Below are 18498 nucleotides of genomic sequence, written 5' to 3'. Positions count from 1 at the left end.
CAAGCATTGAAAATGATAGCCGATCAATTGGCTAATGTTGGGGCGCCTGTCTCTGAGATACGACTAGTCCTTCAATTGGTCACTCACTTGTCTGATGGTTATGATGGTGTTGCTACCATCATTCAACAGAGTGACCCGCTTCCTCCCTTTTACAAAGCAAGATCTATGCTCACTCTGGAAGAGACTCGTCGTGCCAAGACAACGGAGTCTGCTCTTGTTGCCTCTTCACCAGACACCACAACCGACACCAATCACTCGTCCTCCAACAATGGTGGCTCTCATTCTCGCTCAAAGAATAACTATAATAATTCTAAGGGCAAAGGTAAGAATCGCTACAATAATCGGGGGAAGGGTAATAATGGTGGTTCTCAAAACAATTCTAGTAATGGGAATGGTGGTGGTTCTCGGTCTTCGCAGACTACTACGGCACCCACTGGTTGGACGTGGGTCCCACTCTCCCCGTGGCAGAATCCCGCACCGCAGGGGTGGACTGTTCCACCTTGCGCTTATCCCACGACTGGATGGACACCTGGTCTGTCGGCCTCACGCTCACAGGGGATACTAGGACCACGGCCACAACACGCCTTTTATGCTCATCTGAATGCTACTGGAATGCCATCAGGAGCACTCGTTCCTACTGACATCGCGACCGTTATGCATAATTTGTCGCTTCAACAGCCGGATGACAACTTGTATATGGATACTGGGGCGTCTTCGCATATGATGTCCAACAACGGTACTCTCTCTTCTTATTCTTCTTTGAGTAATATGCGTCATATTGTAGTCGGAAATGGTCATTTAATTCAAATAGTAGGTCGTGGCACTATGACTCTACCTTCCCCACATAATTCCCTTGTCTTAAAAAATGTCTTACATGTCCCGAATATAATTAAAAACCTTATCTTGGTAAGACAATTCACCACCGATAATAGTGTCTCTGTTGAATTTGATCCGTTTGGCTTTACTGTGAAGGATCTCAAGACGGGGACGCCGATTATGAGAAGCCATAGCACGGGTGAACTATATCCTCTCATGCCATCCACCCAACCCGACCCACCAATTCCTCAAGCTTTTGTGACTGTACCGTCCACGGTCTGGCATGCTCGCCTTGGACATCCCGGCTCCAATATTTTTAATTCCCTTTGCAAGAATAAGACTATCTCATGTAGCCCTAACTTACTGTTTGTCGTTCGTGTCAGCTAGGGAAGCATGTGAAGCTTCCGTTTTATCCGTCTTTATCACGTACTATTTCCCCATTTGATATTTTACATTCCGATTTATGGACATCTCCGATTCCAAGTAATTTAGGCCATCGATATTATATTTTGTTTCTTGATGATTACACTAATTTTCTATGGACCTATCCTATTACAAATAAATCGAATGTATATGCTATTTTTCAAACCTTCTACAACATGATAAAGACCCAATTTAATTGCCCCATTAAAAATCTTCAATGTGATAATGGTCGCGAATACGACAACTCCTCCTTTCACAAATTCTTTGCTAGTAATGGTATGTTGTTCCGATTTTCTTGCCCCCATACATCACCACAAAATGGTAAGGCCGAGCGAAAAATTTGTACCATCAATAATATCATGCGTACCCTTCTTATTCACGCTCACATGCCTCCCAATATGTGGCACCATGCCCCCGACATGGCAACTTACATCCACAACATCCTCCCTAGCAAAGCCAACCTCTTCGACTCACCTACAGCTAGTCTCTATGCCCGAATTCCGGCCTACACACACCTCCGCACCTTTGGATGTCTATGCTTTCCTCATATCCCTCCCTCAACCATTCACAAGCTAGCTCCCCGTGCTACACCGTGCGTCTTCCTCGGCTACCCGTCTAATATCGAGGTTATAAGTGTGTGGATTTGGCCACTCGGAAAATTTTCATAGCAAGACACGTTACGTTTGATGAGTCTACCTTCCCCTTTGCCGAAACATTTTCCCCAACCAATTCCACTTACGAGTTTTTATCTAACGACCTGACTCCGTATATGGCTGCCCATATCCAGCGTCCTTCACCCCATGGTGTCGAACCTGCAGCCCCGGACACACCACCCTCACCCCACACACCCGTGTCGACCCCTATCCCTCATACTCCCTCGGAGGTCAACACGCCTACTGTGTCCACTGCCCCCTCACCGTCCCCCACACCTCCTTCAACCACGGCCTCTCCTCCCCATACCCAACCCACCTTGTCTCCACAAATGACAACCCGTGCTCAGCATGGTATCTTCAAGCCAACTCACCGGATGAATTTAAGCGCCACTACTAGCCTGTCTCCCGTGCCAAAAAAATCCTATCGACGCTCTTAATGACCCTAATTGGAAAAATGCCATGAAAGATGAATTTGATGCGCTCATTAAGAATAAGACTTGGATTCTTGTGCCTCGACCCCCCGATGTCAATATTACTCGTTGTATTTGGCTATTTAAGCATAAATTCAAAGCTAATGGTGATTTGGAGCGATACAAAGCTCGGTTGGTTGTCAATGGCAGGTCTCAACAGGTTGGTGTCGATTGTGACGAGACATTTAGTCCCGTGGTCAAGCCCACTACCATTCGGACGGTCCTTAGCCTTGCCGTTTCAAAGAAATGGTCCATTCGGCAACTTGATGTGAAGAATGCATTTCTTCATGGTAATTTGGCTGAAACGGTATATATGTATCAGCCACCGGGTTTTCGGGATAGCACTCACCCCGATCATGTCTGCCTCCTCAATAAATCTCTCTATGGCCTAAAGCAAGCACCGCGCGCGTGGTACCATCGATTTGCTACATTTGTCTCGACCATTGGTTTTCAAAATAGCAAGTCTGACACTTCTCTTTTTATTTATCGCGACGGTGACAATACGGCTTATTTATTATTATATGTTGATGACATTATTTTGGTCACTTTTACTAATTCTTTAAGAGTGCAGATCATGTCACATCTCAGCTCCGAGTTCGCAATGACAGACCTCGGCCCATTAAATTATTTTCTCGGAGTTGCTGCTGTCCGTCATTCTAAGGGACTGTTTTTGCACCAACAAAAATATGCCGAGGACATTGTATCTCGCGCTAAGATGCAATCTTGCAAGCCTGCTCAAACTCCAGTCGACACAAAGTCGAAATTGAGTGGTTCTGCCGGTGCTCCTGTTTCGGATCCCACCCTTTATCGTAGTCTCGCCGGAGCTCTCCAATACCTTACCTTCACTCGACCCGACATATCATATGCCGTGCAACAGATTTGCTTATTTATGCACGATCCCCGTGATGCTCACTACTTCGGTGCCCTCAAACGGATCATTCGCTATGTGAAGGGAACGTCACACTATGGCCTACACATCACCGAATCCTCTGCCACCAAGCTCACTGTATACAGCGATGCCGATTGGGGAGGCTGTCCCGACACCCGCCGGTCTACATCCGGCTATTGTGTCTATCTTGGTGATAACCTCATTTCTTGGTCTTCAAAAAGACAACCAACACTTTCTAAATCCAGTGCTGAAGCCGAGTATAGAGGTGTAGCCAATGCCGTCGCCGAATCATGTTGGGTACGTAACTTATTGCTCGAACTACATTGTCCTATTCATAAAGCAACATTGGTTTATTGCGACAACGTATCTGCCATTTATCTTTCGGAAAATCCAGTTAATCATCAGCGTACGAAACATATTGAACTGGATATTCACTTTGTCCGGGAAAAGGTCGCTCTTGGTCAAGTTCAAGTCCGACATGTTCCGTCACGGTACCAATTCGCAGATGTGTTCACTAAAGGGCTTCCTAAAGTTTTGTTCGACGATTTCCGCGCTAGTCTCAGCATTCGACCACCTCCCGCTTCGACTGAGGGGGTGTATTAGAATATGTAAATATTCCATATAGTTTTGATATTATCCTTGTAATATTTAGTTTGTTATTAGCTAACCTATTTAGGAGATTGACTCTCCATAATTAGTGGTCAACCCATGATTCTAGGCTCAATCAATGGGATTAGTTTCCCTAAGATATGTTTGTATGATTGTATATATTACGCAGGAATATCAATGAGAAAATCATCCGATTAAACACTTTTAAATCATGGGTTGACCACTAATTATGGAGAGTCAATCTCCTAAATAGGTTAGCTAATAACAAACTAAATATTACAAGGATAATATCAAAACTATATGGAATATTTACATATTCTAATAAAAACAAAACCGAGCGAACTCCCCAGATCGGGCCGACTCGACCGAGTAACAAGACCTACTCGGCCGAGCGGTGAACCTACTCGGTCGAGTAAACACCAACTAGGAACTATCCCTTCTATCCACTCGATCGAGTACGGCGAATGACTCGGTCGAGTGTCCTCTACCCGGTCGAGTAGTCCATTGTACTCGGTCGAGTTAGCACAAAGAAATACGGAGTAGTACACTCACTAGTGCATAAACTAATACTCCCTCCATTCAACAATTATCACCCCATTTCTTCAATTTATATGAGGAGTATTATATTGAAGTGAGGTGATAAAAGTTGAATTGAGGAAGTAATAAAAATTAGAGGTTGTATTAGTGAGATTCATGAGAGTTAATCGGAAAATAGAACGTCCATTAAATAATGTTCATTTTATCTATTTTTCCTTGAAAAAGAGTTACTGATAATTTTCAACTTAAATTATATTAAGAGTAAATTAGATATTACTCCCTTATGAAACACGTTTTGCTAAAATTACTCCCTTTTAAAACAAAATGCTAAAATTACTCCCTTAACTTCAAGTCAGGCAAGAAGTTGCTCCCAAATCACAAGTCAGGTGAAAAAAACAAAGTGATGGACAATAATACCCTTCATTCAACATAAGCCCAAAGTAAAAAATTTTCATAATCTCAGTCATTTTATTTTCTCATTCACACACACACTAAACTTTTCCCCCAATTTCCTAAATCAAAACCCTAACCCCTAAAATTCTCCCCCAATTCAATTGATTTTTTTTGCGACGATTATAATCAATCAAATGCTCTGGAAGTAGGCGACAAACCCTAATCTGTAATCTGCGCGTTCATCCAAATTAAGGTGAGTTTTTGATATTTATGGTTGATGTTATTTCGATTTCGATTTTTTTTTTTAAATTGAATTGCGAGGTTATTTTGATTCGTTTATTTTAGTTGTTCCATTTACATTTAATTTTGAATGTTCTGTGTTCTTTAACCCTAAATTTAAACCATATGATGATGTTGGTTGTTTTTACCTATATTGTAGGTTATGGGTTCATTAGTTAAGCCATTTAGTGTTAATTTGAGGATTTTTTATAAGGGGAAGTTTGAAACAAAGGAAGGTCGACTACTTATAAGGGGGTTGTATACACAATCGAATTGTGTAGCGAATGATAGGTTGAATGTGGATTTTTGAAGGAGGTGGGGCAATATTTATGTAAGTCAATGAGACTTTGATATGTGGTATAGAAGGTATGGAGTGGATCTTACTAATGGGAGGACTTTGCTATTGAAAGAGGTTGATGTGGTCCAATTGTTGAGGACAATGTGTAAGTTGGGGACCATAACTCTGTACATCACTCAACCTAAAACAGGGGTCACTCCTAGAATCACCAGAAGTAGGGGAAAGAGAGACAATGAGGGGGATATGCAAGTGAAAAGTGATATGGAGAGTACTACTTTAATAGACAAAAAGCCCATATTCAAAGCACACCCCAAAGTAAATGCCCAGCCCAACAAAAATGCACAAATTAAAATTGGTCCATCCACATTTAAAGGTGGTCCAAGCACATTCAAAGCCCCCAGGAAAAAGGAAGAAAACATCATAAATGAGCTTTCACTGCCTCTGAAATCAAATCCCAGGGGTGAGAAAAAAAATCACAAAACTGAATCTTTACAACCTTTGAGAAGAAGTCCTAGGCAAAACAAAACAAACATTTCCACTATAGTAAAACAGCCTCCAGCTACAGAGCCAAACAACTCAGATCTAATACCTTTAATTGGATGTAATGTCATCTCAAGTAGAGCTAAGTTGCCTATAAAGAGACCTTTACACTTTGTGGACAACTTAGGACCTGGGTTTAGTGGTAAACAGATAGATAATTCTGGGTTTGAGGTTGGTGTTGAGGCTGTTGAAGTGCAGAAGAGTAAAGTTGTAGGGTTTGAGGCTGGTGTTGATGACAAAGTCATAATACCAGATAAGGTGACAGAGAAAGGTAAAGGGAAACAAATTGTTAAAGGCAGAAAGAAGACAGTTGCTAGAAAATTTAAGGGGAAAGGGAAAGTTGTGCTTGGAAAGGGAAAAGAAAAGGTAAAGGAAAAGGTAGAGGTTGGTGACCTTGAAGATGAGTTTACTGATTCAGATATAAGTCAAACAAGTGATCCAGAGTTTGAGCAAGATGAATATGATGTTAGGGTTGAAGTTGAGGAAGATCTATTTGCAAAAGCAGATGGTGGTGTGATACTTGAAACTGTTCAGGAGACTGTGGAAGAAAGAGGTAAGGGTGCAGCAGATTTAGAAGAAAGAGGTAAAAGAAAGTTGATAGGAGTTGATGACCTTGAGGTCAAGTTCATTGAAGAGGAGGGTATAGAATCAGATGAGCTTAGAAGTTTGCATGGGTCTGATGATGAGGTTGATTCTAACTCTTGTTTTAATCCTGTGACTGACTTCTCAAAAAGTGTGAGATTGAGTTTAGGGTTGAAGTTCCCTAGTGTTGAAGTGTTTAGGAAGGCATTAGTGCATCACAGTGTGAGTAATGGGTATGATTTCTACTATTCTCACAATGGGAAAGATAGAGTGACTGCCTATTGTAGGCATAGGTGCAAGTGTCCTTGGAATAGCAAGAAATCTAAATTTGGTGAATGTTCATGTGGTGAGGAGGTGAGAAAGTGTAAGTTCAGAGTTCATGCTACAGAAATGGAAAATGAGAATACATTTCAGATTAAGGGCTTGAATTTGAAACATAACTGTGTTAGGGCAAGCTACAATAGGAAAGTAAACTCTGAGTTCTTGGCAGAGAAATACTTAGAGTTCTTTAGAGATAACATTGACTGGAAGTTGAAAAAATTTCAAAGCTCTGTATTGAGAGAGTTGGGAGTTCATGTTAGCTATATGAAATGTTGGTATGCAAGGGCAAGGGCCAAGTTAATCATTTATGGGAATGGGAGTGATCAATATGCACATGTGTGGGACTATGTTTCTTGCTATTTTAAAATACAATAGAGGAAGTTCAGCTTTTGTGGTATGTGATTCCATTGAAAGGCCCTCACCCATCTTTAAAAGGATGTATATATGTCTTGCAGCCTGCAAGGAAGGGTTCACTAAGGGTTGTAGACCCATTCTAGGTGTAGATGGGTGTCATTTGAAGGGAGTGTACCCTGGGATTTGTCTTGTTGTTGTAGGCTTGGATGGAAATAACAACATATATCCTGTTGCTTGGGCAGTGGTTGAAGTAGAAAATAGAGACTCTTGGACATGGTTTCTGGAGTTGTTAGCATCTGACTTGGATAAGGTGGAGGGAGAAGGGCTAACCTTCATGTCTGACAGGCAGAAGGGTTTGCTAGATGCACTGAGTACGGTTGTACCAAAGGCAAATGTGAGGTTTTGTGCAAGGCATATTTGGGCTAACTTCAAGTTGAGTTTCAGTGGCCAAGTGTTTAAGGAATCATTTTGGGCAGCTGCAAGAGCCACAACAAAGGTATGTAAATAGCTCATAATTTACTTTAGGTTGAGTGTTGATTGGTTTTTTGTTAGTTTACATTTTACTAACATTTTTAAAATGCTTACAGGCTGAGTTTGACAATGAGATGAATGCTCTAAAATCTCTATCAACTGAAGCATGGGAGTACCTGAATGCTATCCCCCTAGACACTGGTCAAGGCATGCTTTTGACACGTAATGTAAGTCTAACCTTCTACTCAACAATCTTTGTGAGGTCTTTAATGCTGTTTTAAAAGAAGCCAGAGACAAGCCAATCCTCACACATATGGAGTGGATGAGGAGGTATGTAATGGAAAGAATATGTCAGAAGAGGGAGGGTGGCAATGCATATAAGGAAAGGTTAATGCCTTATGTGAATAAGTACATGGAATGGGCTGAGAAAGAGTCTAGGTTATGTAAATGGTCTAGGGCTTATGCAGGGGTATATGAAGTGATTTATAAAGGGGAGCAGTGTTGTGTAGATCTTAATTTTAGGACATGTACTTGCTTTCATTGGAATCTCAGTGGATTGCCTTGTCCACATGCTATGTGTTGCATAAATTTGGAAAGATCGACCAAAAGATTATGTTCATGAGGCTTACACTAAAGCAAAGTATCGGATGACTTATGAACCAAATTGTATTTCCTATGCCTGGTGTTAAGCTTTGGGAGAAAACAGGTCTACCAGAGCCACTGCCACCACCTATGAAAACCATGCCTGGTAGGCCTAAGTCCAAAAGAAGAAGGAAGGAGCCAGGTGAAGATGAAGCTAGGCAGGTTAAGAGGATGAAAAAGACAAATAAATGTGGAAATTGTGGAGGGTCAGGTCATTCCAGAAGGACCCGTAAAAACCCAAGAGCACCTCCCGTCACCGATAGGGCACTGGTGGAAGGCCACTAAGTAAAAGTCGGTGGGCAAAAGAAATGAGGCGAGAGGAAAGTGACAAGAGCTGAACAAGGGCACCTCATGGAACTCAAGCATCGCAAATGCTACATCATCTCAGGCAGGCCCATCCACCACCACACATCGCTCCAAGCACCTCCAATCCTCAAGCCAATCTATCCTTCACTCGATTCTTTGAGTCAAGCTAGCAATAATTTACTTTAGTAGTGGTATTATGTAACTTAAGTTTGAATGTTGGTAATGCAAGAACTGATGTAGCTGATAATGCAAGAACTTATGTAGTACAATATGTTTTAGTAATTAAATGTCTTTTGTTGACAGTTTCTATTGGCAATTTCAATGGTAATGCAAGAATGTTGGTATGCAAGGAATGTTGTTTATACTTGCAATGTTGGTAATACAGTTTCCATTGCAATTTTCATTGCAAATCAGCCTTTATTTGAACACTATAACAGCAAATAAAGGAATTCAAGTAACATTAAAACCTTAAATAGAGGAATTCAAGTAACATTACAATCCGGAATAAGTTCCATACATTACAATATCAAATGGCTCATGAATCGTTAATTGAAAATTTTCATGAGCTTCATTTGTTAAACTAAAATGTGTTGAACATTAACACTACAACTACAAACATAATGGCAAAAATTGCCATAGTTGAACCTTTGAAAAATGAGGCCCGTCTGCCAGCAACCTCAATCGCACCAACGACCTTCATCTTCTCAATCTCCAAGATTACCTTCTTCCTCTCATCTTTAAGCGATCAACGTCCCTACCTAATATATCAACTTCACATTTCAACAATCTCTTCTCCATCATCGGTTTGTTGATAACCTCTTTTGCCAATCCATTTGAGTGCGATCATGCCAAAAAACCATTCACAACCAATCAACTAGATCCTGGGATTTGAGAATTTACACTTCTCAAACCGTCTTCCCGGATTGTCAGATGTCCATGATGTTAATATCGCCACAGGAACTCCGCATAAGCATTTCCTCGGATATTGGCTTGTACTATGGTAGCTGCTTTCCTTTGAATGATTAGACATTCTATTGCATCACACCAACAATTCAAATCAGAAAAATACCCAAATAAAATAAGAACCCTAATTGCAAATTCAACTAATTACAATTTCAATTAACTGTTGATAAAAAACAATGAAGAGTTTGAAATCTGCAAAATAAAGGATCTGCAAAATAAAGGGAGAGATAAAGAAATTCACCTTCAAATAATTTGCCTTCCAAATTGTAGAAATAATTTATTGAAATTTGTTTTAGAGATGGTATATATGAATATGGAGTAAATTGAGCAAAAGCAAGGAATATAACATGAGGGGAAGACATTACAGGGGCAAAACGGTCATGAAATTAGACAAAAGGCGGGAAAATTAAAAAAATGACGGAATATTTCACCTGACTTGTGATTTGGGAGCAACTTCTTGCCTGACTTGAAGTTAAGGGAGTAATTTTAGCATTTTGTTTTAAAAGGGAGTAATTTTAGCAAAACGTGTTTCATAAGGGAGTAATATCTAATTTACTCTTATATTAAAGCCGCTATAGAGACAACGAATTTACTAACCCAAATAGTCCATGATAAAAAAAGGTAAAGTGTAGAGGGCGTTGAGTGAGAGAGAGTCCTCATTTGGTGTCCGTCTCCCTATCCATTGTTGTTATCGGCAGCAGTGAGCCCTAAAAGACTAAATCCGCAGAGTCGAGGGAGAAGTAGAGGTTCTTAAACTACTCTACTCAATCATGAACGCCGCCACCACCACCACCGTGAAGGCGTCGTCAACAACATCCCCACTCTTATTTTCGGCCTTCAAACCACGTCTATGCTCTCTCCGTAGCAACCGTATCAATATTCCAATCAATTCACGCCGACGCGTTACCAAGCTCCGATGCTCCGCGTCCTCCGCCATTACCCATACTACTAGTAATTCAACTTCGGAGGATATATTCGGTCCGAAGAGGGAGCTGAGCGGCCTTCATTCAATAGTGGATACTATGTCTCCACCTGTTAGGCTCGCTGCCTCTTCTTTAATTGTCGCCGCTGCTTTGGCCGCTGGTTTCGGCGTCGGTTCTCGTTTTGGTGGAAGTCGTAACGCTGCAGTTGGAGGCGCCGTTGTCTTGGGAGGTGCCGCTGCTGCTGCTGCCTACTCGGTCAATTCTTGTGCGCCTGAGGTTGCTGCCGTTCATCTCCACAATTACGTTGCTTCTTCTCAAGATCCTCTCTATTTAGACAAGGATTATATCATGGCCATACCCTCAAGGTTTCTTATTTATTTTAATTGCTCTATTGTTATTATTATTACTCCCTCCGTCCCAATTATTTGTTTACCATTGATTAAAATACTTCCGAACAAAGAAAATAGATGATTGGGATGGAGGGAGTTTTTGTTATTTATTCCCGCAATTCATCCTTACTCCCTGTATGCATGTGTGTTTGTTTTAGGTATGGCGTTAGCAAGCAAGACGAAGCTTTCACCTCGGAGCTCTGTGACTTGTACCTCAGGTCAATTTTGTGTTTTCTATACTTTCATCTCAATTCCCAAACACATACACGTGCAATTAAATTGAATTTCCGTTATCCTTTGTAGATTTGTGACCTCAGTTCTTCCCTCTGCAAATGAAGATCTCAACGGAACTGAAGTTGAAACTATTATTAAGTTCAAAAACTCTCTTGGCATTGACGATCCTGATGCCGCTAACACGCATATTGAGGTTTCTCTCCTTACTTCCTTTACTTTTTCAACTTGTTTCCTACTTTTTAAATAAATCCCATTTCCCTTTCATTCTCAAATGCTATTCAAACACATCCATAATGCTTCTCTTTAGTGTAATTTACATTTTCTGATAGGGCTCTATACCGTTCTCACGCTTATCTTCATTTCCCTTGTTTACAATTAAGTCTAAGTCTTTTCGTACAATCATATTCCTAGGACAATCTAATTAAATGGAAAAGAGTGCAATGTAGAGGGACCTATGGAGAGGGTTTTGAGCAAAAGGATTGAGAGGGCCTATGTGTGTGTGCATATAGGGGGCGATGTTTAAGCAGAGGTAGCAGCCTTGCAGCGCGCGTAATGTTAATGGGAAGGTGGCTCTCCGCACATTAGTTAACCTATTGAACTTGAATGAAATTTTAATGAGAATTACTGGCTGTACATCTTTTCAAGTTTCATTTGGGCAATTGTTTATCACCTATATCTAGAAGGAAGGTTAAGTGGGGAGACTCCAGGAGGAATAGTGAGTATCTGTTAGGGATCCTATTCTACCAAATCCAAACAAGATTGACATTGTTTTGATCCAAAGTAGGACTCCGTTAATAAAATGAACATTGTTTATTTTTTTATTCTGGTAAGGAAAGTATATTAGTAGGCATTGCCGCATTGTAACATTGTTTCCCGTGCTCAGTCATACTCAACAATGGGTAGTTGTTAGATGAGTTTGGTTCTTAGTCTCTTTGATACCCCAAACCATGTTACTCCGAGTTTAGCTCTGGAATTCCGTTATTGAAAGCTTAAAACACCGATTGGGATTTCCTCAAAAAAATTCGACTTTTATCATAAAACCTATCCAGTGTTCATCACTTCCTTTCCTTCAAGATCGCGTTAACAAAAAACTTTTATTCAAGGCTGTTGTATTTTTGGTGACTGTAGATTGCTCGACGCATTTTCAGACAAAGGCTGGAAACTGGAGATCGTGAGGGTGACGTGGAGCAACGTAAGGTGAGATCCTTGTCTTCGTTTGCTGTATTGTAAGATCTAAATCTCGTGCACTGTCCTTTGGCGATTTTGGTGTTTTGACACATTTAGGTGACCCTCACTACAGGCATTCCAGAAGCTAGTTTATGTATCCACTCTTGTTTTTGGCGAGGCCTCGGCTTTTCTCTTGCCATGGAAACGTGTTTTTAAAATTACTGATTCTCAGGTAAACACCTAAATTCATCTGCATCTTTTTTGTTGTGTATTATACATTTCTATCATGTATAAAAACTTTATTTCTTTTGACATTTTGTTGATGATTTCATGATTATCAGTCATTCTCTTACTTTCTGTGTCGTGTCATTATCAGGTTGAGGTTGCTGTTCGTGACAATGCTCAGAGGCTTTATGCTAAGAGGCTGAAATCAGTTGACAGAGGCTAGTATTTACCTTATTCTCACTTGTGTTGAGCTCTCGTATGCCGTAAGCAGGGTGTTTCGGCAACATATTATTAGTATTTATTTTTTCTACTCTAGTAGATGGATTAATGTTGTAGTTCGGTGATTTGCTTCAGAATATAATTTTTTCACATTGCTTTAAAATTCAGATCTAGATGCAGAGCAACTTGTTAACCTTAGAAAAGCTCAGGTTTCATATCGTCTTTCTGATGAGGTATTGCCTTTGTAGCTACGTGCTCATAATTTGTTTGCTTTTGTAGTTAAATAGACTTACCAGGCATGTAATTCGGGTCAGATCTGGGTCAGTGTAGTTTGGGTTGGGTCATTTTGGGTACATGTCACTCGGGACGGGTTTGGTTTGGTCATTGAACATTATGACTGTTGTTTTTGTCCTCTTTAACCTAGGGGGTGTTTGGCTGGGTGTTTTGGAATTAATTGGAATGGATTTAGGCCATTCTAACTTTTGGTTGTCTTATTTTGGAATGAAGTTAGATACTTGATGGATTCTAACTCCATTCCAACCCCCTAGAATCTCATTCCTTACTCTCCTCAAAAGTTTTGAACTCCATTCCCACTAAGTGGGAGACATGATCAAACCAAACATATTAAGAGAGGTATAGGGTGCTAAATCCACACCTATATGGTATGAAATTCCAATCCATTCCATTCCGTTCCATTCCACCTTCTTTAACCAAACAACCCCTAAAGCTAAAGATATTCTTGAATGTGATTTTTAATCAGTAGTTTGGGGTCAATTCGGGTCAGGTCAGTTGCGTTTTGGGATGTACAATTTGGTGATTTCGTTCTCGGGTCATGCTTATAACTAGAATGAATCTCATAGCTTATCTCATGATGTGCTGGATCATTCTATGCAGTTGGCTGAAGAGATGCTAAAGGATCATACAAGAGGACTTGTAGAGGAAAATTTATCGAAAGCTCTTGTTTACCTGAAGTCACGGACCAGAACAGGGTATGATCAGTTGTTGCTACTGTCGCCTTTACACCTTAAGAGACTCAAAAATAGTTTTTTTCCCCTTGGATTGAAACAATGAAAAAATAACTAGTGTAATGTTTAACTGCTCCTCGAGTGACATGGTTTAACTGTTATTTGATCTGTATTTATCTTTCATATTGATATTACAGAGGAACTGCAGAGGTTGTGCAAGAGCTTAATAAAATTCTGGCATTTAATAATCATCTTATATCAGTAAAAAACCATCCAGATGCTGTTAATTTTGCTCGTGGAATAGGTCCAGTTTCTCTCGTAGGTAATCTTTTGCTCGCTGCTTTACTTATTTGTGTCTATTTGAAGGTGTTTTTTTTTTCCTTTTTTTTTTCTGCATTGAATACTAGTACTCCAGACTCTTCTCCCTGCCAGCTTTTGCTATCTGTTTTTTTCCTTGTTTTGGTAAATTAGTGGCTTTGTTTCTATTATCTTGTTGGGGACACTATTGCTGTTTTATTTGTATGTATGGCATTGCCATGAACGTGTGATGATTGTCAGGTGGTGAGTATGACAGTGATCGAAAAATTGATGACTTGAAGCTTCTCTACAGAGCGTATGTCGTAGACTCCCTATCGAGTGGCCGAATTGAGGAAGATAAGGTGATGAATTTCCTTTTGCTATTTATTGTTTGTAGCTGTTACTCTTCCCGTGTTCTATATGTAATTAGAGAATATGACATGTTCAATGTTGGTATTATGTAACATGATGTAAAGAGCAAAATAGCATCAATTTGTTTACTTCAGCCCAATGATTTTATTTCATACGGTTGTTAAAATTCATTACAATACTCCCGAGATTTCTGTGTGTGCATGAGCTCAAAGACTAAACCGCTTCCTTATAATTGATTCTGTCCTTGATCAGATAGCTGCGTTAAACCAGTTAAAAAACATCTTTGGTCTTGGGAAACGAGAGGCAGAAGCTATCACAATTGATGTCACCTCAAAGGTTTATCGCAAATTGTTGGCACAGGCTGTTTCTAGTGGTGATCTAGAAGCAGCTGAGAGCAAAGCAGTCTTCCTTCAGAAATTGTGTGATAAGCTGCGGTTTGACCCACGGAAAGCCAGTGAAATTCACGAAGGTACCTCATTCTGCTAAGGTTCTGTTTGAGACGGAGAACATGTTAAATTCTTTGTTTAGAGCCCGCTATTGAATTTGTCCTTTATGCGGTTCTGATCTACTTTTTCTTGTAGAAATATATCGTCAGAAGCTTCAGCAATGCTTAGCTGACGGAGAGTTGAGTGAAGAGGATGTTCAAAGTTTGCTTCGGTTACGAGTCATGTTATGTGTTCCCCAAAAAATTGTTGAAGCAGCTCATGCTGATATATGTGGCAGTCTGTTTGAGAAGGTACTGTATCAAAACACAATTCCTGTTACTGCTTCATTGTGAACTTCACCTAATGGATGGATCTTCTTAGCTTTCAGTTAGAGAACTTTCCTGGGAATCTGTGTTTTCTTTTGATTAGAAGTTTAGAACTAAAGTTCTGATACAGAACAAAGTGTTAGAGATGGATAGTGCCTTTTGGCTTTTGTTGAATGGTCAAGTCACTATTATAAAGACTTGAATAGGTAGTTCACTCTTTAGAATCATCCAAAAGTGCATGAATCTTTATTCAGTCTCCTGCCTTTGTCTTAGGGTTGTGTATATTTGCCAAGTAAACTGATATATGCACTTTTTTTTAAAAAAATAAATAAATAAATTGTCTTAAAAGGCTCTGACTCATTCCGTCCTGGTTCAGTACTTAAATCATTTCTTACTATTGGAATTTCTACCCTTCTCTCTCCCTCAGTTGCTGTGTTAGACTGTTAGGTTGATATAGCTGACAAATCATAAAATTAGTATGTACAATCATGAAATGTTTACTTTGTCTTTGTGTTTAGGTGGTGAGAGATGCCATTGCTTCTGGTGTTGATGGATATGATGCAGACGTAAAAGCCTCTGTGAGGAAAGCAGCTCATGGCTTACGCTTGACTAGGGAAGCAGCAATATCAATTGCTAGTAAGGCGGTATGTGCCTACTCTTCTCAGTTGCTCATCAATTTGGTATTTTCACGAGTGTCATGACTCACAATGAAGATGCTTCTACAAAATAAAGTTTATTACAGGAGATAAAGAGTTAAAGACGATAGTCAATGTGCCTCTCATTCACAATCTATTAATGCAGGTTCGCAGGATATTCATCAATTATATTAAACAGGCAAGGGCATCTGGGAGTCGAAATGAATCTGCAAAAATCCTTATGAAGATGATTGCATTTAACACTTTGGTGGTCACTGAATTAGTGGCGGACATCAAAGGCGAATCAAGTGATACACCAACAGAGGAACCAGAACCTGCTGACAAGGTAGAGGAGCAGACAGAAGATGAGGACGAATGGGAGTCACTACAGACTCTCAGGAAAGCAAGGCCCACTAAGGAACTTGAGGACAAAATTGGGAAGCCAGGACAGACAGAAATAACAGTTAAAGATGACCTGTCGGACAGGGAAAGGGCTGACCTCTACAAGACATACTTGTTGTATTGCATAACTGGAGAGGTCACTAAAATTCCGTTTGGTGCCCAAATCACCACAAAAAAGGACAACACAGAGTATCTTTATCTAAATCAGCTGGGTGGAATTCTGGGTTTGTCACGTAAGGAGATTGTGGAGGTCCACAGAAGTCTAGCTGAACAGGCATTTAGGCAGCAGGCAGAGGTCATTTTAGCCGATGGACAGATGACTAAAGCTAGGTTGGAGCAGTTGGATGAGGTCCAGAAGCAAGTGGGATTGCCTCCAGAGTACGCTCAAAAGGTAAGAGACAGCATTGTAAACTCAAAGATGGCGGCTGCCATAGAAACAGCAATAGGTCAGGGAAGGCTTAGTGTCAAGCAGATTAGAGAACTCAAGGAAGCAAGTGTGAACATTGAGACCATGGTCTCAGAGAGCTTACGGGAAAATCTTTATAAGAAGAGTGTGGATGAAATATTTTCCTCTGGTACTGGAGACTTTGACGAGGAAGAAGTGTATCAAAAAATACCTGCGGACTTGAGTATAAATGCTGAAAAGGCTAAAGGAGTTGTCCATGAACTTGCTCGGAGTAGATTAACAATCTCATTGGTTCAAGCAGTGGCATTACTCAGGCAGAGAAACCATCAAGGAGTGGTATATACCTAATCACATCTGCGAAATTTTTCCTGTCTAATTTCATTTATCGGCCGTAATATGTGAACGTAACTTATGTAGGTCTCAACACTTAACGATCTGCTAGCTTGTGACAAGGCTGTAAGTGCGGAGCCTTTGTCATGGGACATGCCAGAAGAACTGGCAGATCTGTACGCCATATACGTGAAAAAGGAGGCTGTTCCAGAGAAGTTGTCACGTCTACAGTATCTGCTTGGAATAAGTGACTCAGCTGCAGCTGCTTTGAAAGAGATGGGGGACAGAGAACCCAGTGTTGGTGCTGAAGCTGAGGAATTTGTATTTTAGCAACGATGAAGAATTTGCATTGAATTTTGTATTTAGGCAATGCACGCACAATAGGATGAGGAGGTTGGTCTGGTCTGACTATCTAGTTTTCACTTGTCAAGTTTGTCTTATGTGTAAAGTGATTAAGGTTTTGAACGAGAGAGATGCATCAATTTGCATACTGTTCTCATTTAAAACCTGTGATGGGAATCATGGGATTTTTGGAGAACCGGCATCCTTTGTCATGCATACGTATTGTTGTATAGATGATGTTTGGTTGTCCTCTAGACCTCTACACGAGCACGTACGAATATACTTCTTGCATAGAATATCTGATCAGAAATTAGTTTAACTGACATAAATAAAATAAATAACGTCTACATAGAGTTCATTTATATTACAAAGAAAGGGGCAGTAAATCCCCCTAAACTATTTGATACTCAAGAAACTGAAGAAAAGGTAGATGTAATTGAAGAGAAAATACGACATTTCTTGAAAGGGGATGGTAATGGGTATCAAATTCGATTGACTGAACCTCCTTTCTCTTTGCCCTCGTAACGACAGAAACGGAAGAGCGTTTCCTTGAACTAGTAGGAGATCGACCCATTCGACCTTTACTATTGGAATGATGCATACTGCGTCCCCAATTGCTATGCAAATGTTCCCGGACCGCTGCGAATTTAAACTGGACCAGTGAGACCTTGCAAACATAGGAGGCGGCAGAAGTGAGACGAGTCTTCTTATCAACCTGGAAGATGACCTCTTGAACCAACTCAACACATTAAGTCTGCTCCTCGACATCGATAGTTTTTAAAAAGTTCTCCGGTGTAGGAGAAGAGGTGGGAACTTTTGCTGTCCCTGAAATTTCTTCATGGGGAGTTCCCGTCTTGATGGTTTTAGAGGACCCTCAAGAAAGACATGGACTTTGGGTAGTAGAATCCCAAATTTTTGCCATGCAGTAATTTCTCATAATCTTGAGATGATAGATTTAGTTTATTACTAGTTTTAAACCCGTGCAAAAAATGCACGGGTCGTAATAACAGAAATTTATTATTGATACATGATTATATAAATGAGTGTTATTAAATGTGCAATGCCGTAACATTATAAATAAGTCCATAATTCAAGATTTGACATAATATAATATCATAATTTCAGTAGCGGTCTTCATTCTGATGACATAATACGGTTTTTCATCATTAACGTAACTAACCAACATATAACATACGTATAATTAAAGAAAAAACAGTTTTCATCTACGACAATGGTTTTCATCATTATCGTAATTAAAATAATCGATTCAATCTATCACTCGCTGCTTCGAACCA

General features: G+C 40.2%; 2 protein-coding genes across 2 annotated transcripts; both read left to right on the top strand.

Annotated features, from left to right (window-relative positions):
- Positions 1-12: 12 nt before the first annotated feature.
- LOC141629172 (uncharacterized) lies at positions 13-1203 on the top strand. The gene has a single exon (XM_074442216.1). It carries the CDS (start codon positions 13-15, stop codon positions 1201-1203), a length of 1191 nt encoding a protein of 396 aa, XP_074298317.1.
- An 8904-nt stretch (positions 1204-10107) lies between these two features.
- LOC141626335 (protein TIC110, chloroplastic-like) lies at positions 10108-17457 on the top strand. Its single transcript, XM_074440204.1, has 15 exons — positions 10108-10834; positions 11017-11076; positions 11162-11285; positions 12221-12289; positions 12393-12491; positions 12636-12702; positions 12872-12936; positions 13598-13692; positions 13866-13990; positions 14227-14327; positions 14590-14806; positions 14919-15073; positions 15607-15732; positions 15890-16867; positions 16949-17457. The coding sequence occupies exons 1-15, from the start codon at positions 10317-10319 to the stop codon at positions 17189-17191; spliced, it is 3042 nt and encodes a 1013-aa protein (XP_074296305.1). The 5' UTR covers positions 10108-10316; the 3' UTR covers positions 17192-17457.
- The last annotated feature ends 1041 nt before the right edge of the window (positions 17458-18498 follow it).

The sequence above is a fragment of the Silene latifolia genome, chromosome Y (genome assembly GCF_048544455.1).
Source record: "Silene latifolia isolate original U9 population chromosome Y, ASM4854445v1, whole genome shotgun sequence".
Taxonomy (NCBI): domain Eukaryota; kingdom Viridiplantae; phylum Streptophyta; class Magnoliopsida; order Caryophyllales; family Caryophyllaceae; genus Silene; species Silene latifolia.
This window is presented reverse-complemented; position numbering and strand designations above follow the sequence as displayed.